Here is a 2,763-nt window from a genome sequence, read left to right as displayed (position 1 = left end):
AGCTGTATTTCCCCCGACGGTGCACCTCCTGACCTCTATCTTCTCACCAATGATTTTCTAAATCCTCAGCAATTGGGCAGTAATTGCTGCTCCGCGTGCGATGATTGCCCTTCACCGCCAGGAACACTGTGAAATCCCCAGGGCCGCGCGCTTGCTATTCGGGCCGCACGCTGTCCAGACAGACATCGCTGCCCGTGGCTGCGCCCGCAGGCCCTGGCAGGCCCCGCACCCGGCAGGCCCCGCACCCAGCAGGCCCCGTGCCCGGCAGGCCCCGCACCCGGTCTCCTCCAGCCTCACATGGGCGCCAGGCTTGGCCTGGGCCTGGGCATCGGACCATCAGGCAGAATCCCAGCTGCGGCTCCTCCACCAGAGTCCTCCCTCCCGGGCCCAGGTCCCGATGTCACTGCCTGGGCCACGCCCACCGGTGTCCTCGTAAGGGGGAGAAATTCTGTTTTTCTCTTTTTAAAATTCATTTCAGAAAGCAAGGGAGAGGGAGACAGAAACATGACTGATGAAACTCATGGATCGGCTGCCTCATGCACGCCCCACACTGGGGATGGAGCCCACACCCCGGGCCTGTGCCCCGACCGGGAATCGGACCCTGACCTCCTGGCTCATAGGTCGGAGCTCAACCCCTGAGCCACACCAGCCAGGCTAGGATGGTGATTTTAAGCATCAAGCAGTTTCTGATGTCAAACAAGGACTGACCCCTGGCGTGGCTTCTGTGTGACAGGCCGTCATGATCGGAGACGACATTGTGGGCGACGTCGGCGGGGCGCAGCGGTGCGGGATGCGAGCGCTGCAAGTGCGGACCGGGAAGTTCAGGTGAGCACCTCCGTGGCCGGCACCTGCCCCCCGCCCCCCGCAATTCCTGTAGGTCGTCCAAGATAAAGGGGGCTGTTCCTCCCACGTGGGGGTGCACCGCTGGGTCCTCCGAGGCCGGCCGGGCTGCCTTCCCAGCAGACTGTGGCTTTGGCACCGGGTTCGAGCCCCAGGACGGATTTGAGTGGGTGCGTCAGGCGGAGAGAAAAGGCGAAGGCTCCGGCGTCTCACCCAGCAGGTTGGGTGACTGGTGAGAGCGGTGACGGCTGGGCATTGGCCGCCCCCTGGCCAGCCTCCCGCTCCTTCTGCCGCCCTCTTCATCACGTGGGAGTCAGAGAGCCCTTCCTCTGCTGCCCACTCGGGGCCACGGGCTGCGGGGGCTGCTGAGCCCGAGTGCGGCTGGTCCACACGGACGCGTGGAGGGCACGGCGCACACGAGTGCACACAGTGGGACCGCAGAATGTGAGAGCCTCGTTGGTAGCGTTTCATATGTCGACACATGGCCGTCCCGACGTTGCTCTCACCTGTGGTTTGCATGTTGAGCAGCTCCCGGAAAGTTCGCGCTGGCCTCTGCTTTCCTGCTGGGCACTGGGGCCCGCACTGCCCCCTACCCCCAGCAGAGGGCACTGTGGGTGCACAGACTGCACCTTGGCTGGGCCGGGCCCAGCTGGACAGTCCTAGGAGCCACGTGCTCTGTGGGCCCACCCCACCCCCCCACCTCCCAGGGCCAGAAACCCATGGGGGCTCTGCAGGCCAGTGACCAGCCCAGGAGTCAGCTGTGCCCTGGGGACTAGGCCTGGGTCCTTCCCTGCAGCCATCCACCCCTGGCACCGGCTTCCTCCAGGGCCGCCCATCACCTCCAGGCTCTGCCCCCCACTCCCCCTGCCATCTGTGTGAGTGAGAAGCCAGAGGTTTGATGGTCAGCGTGTCCCATGTCAGCGCCAGATGTGAGCCGGGCAGGGGCCAGGGCCTCCCGTCCGAACCGCCCTGCGTGGCCCCTGGATGGACAGGAGCCGAGGCCCCTGGATGGCCAGCAGGCATCGGAGGGCCCCGTGGGCCCTGTCCTCTGTTGGTGGCCTTGGTCGGGCCTTGGCTGACCTGGGGGAGCCAGGCGAGTGGAGTGGCCTTGTCGCAGGCCCAGGTGGCGGGCAGCCATGCGGGAGGGAGCCCGGTGCTCACGCCCGGCCTCGGGGCCTCTCCACTGGCTGGAGGCCACGGGCAGGGGTGGGGGCCGAACTGAGTGCCAGTGTGGACGGGGTCCTGCCACTCTCTGAAAGGGAGGGAGGCCTGAGGGGCGACAGGGCCTCCGGGGGCCCTGCTGCAGGAGGCCCCCTCGGACCAGCGTCTTTGAGGTGGACACACACACACACACGTGCACACGTACACACATGCACACACATGTGCATACACATGTGCACACACACGCGGGTCAGGTTGTGTGGCCGAGGCCTGGTGCTGGGTGTGTAGGATCTGGGCTCGCCCAGGGTGTGAGATGTGCCTGGGACCTGTGATGTCTCGCCTCCTCCTGACATTTCATTAACGGCCCAGAGCAGAGGATGAGGCTCCCGCGGTGGGAGAGGCCCCAGGGAGGCCTGAACTCGGGGAGCCCAGCAGGAAAGCTCAGTCCCGCCCGGCCGGGTGGCTCAGTGGTTGAGCATCGACCTATGAACCAGGAGGTCACAGTTCAATTCCCATTCAGGGCACAGGCCTGGGTTTCGGGCTCAGTCCCCAGCAGGGGGCGTGCAGGAGGCAGCAGGTTAAAGATTCTCATTGTTTCTGTCTCTCACTCCCTTTCTCTCTGAAATCAATAAAAATATTTTAAAAAGAAAAAGACAGCTCAGCCCCCTCCGAGGAAGGGCCAGAGCTTGGCCCAGGGGGGCCCCTCTGGCAGCACCACTTGGGGGGCGGCTCCCTGGCAGCCCCGGGCACGGACGGAGCCAC

General features: G+C 65.1%; 1 protein-coding gene across 1 annotated transcript in view; it reads left to right on the top strand.

The window, feature by feature from the left end:
- LHPP (phospholysine phosphohistidine inorganic pyrophosphate phosphatase) overlaps window positions 1–2,763 on the top strand; it is a 75,336-nt gene that overhangs the window by 25,615 nt on the left and 46,958 nt on the right. Inside the window, exon 6 of the mRNA XM_006754988.2 lies at window positions 734–825. Within this exon, the coding sequence (XP_006755051.1) occupies window positions 734–825 (92 nt within the window). The remainder of the gene's footprint in view (window positions 1–733; window positions 826–2,763) is intronic.

This window comes from Myotis davidii, unplaced genomic scaffold (genome assembly GCF_000327345.1).
Source record: "Myotis davidii unplaced genomic scaffold, ASM32734v1 scaffold72, whole genome shotgun sequence".
NCBI lineage: Eukaryota > Metazoa > Chordata > Mammalia > Chiroptera > Vespertilionidae > Myotis > Myotis davidii.
Note: the sequence above shows the minus strand (reverse complement) of the source record. Positions and strands in the feature narration are given on the sequence as shown.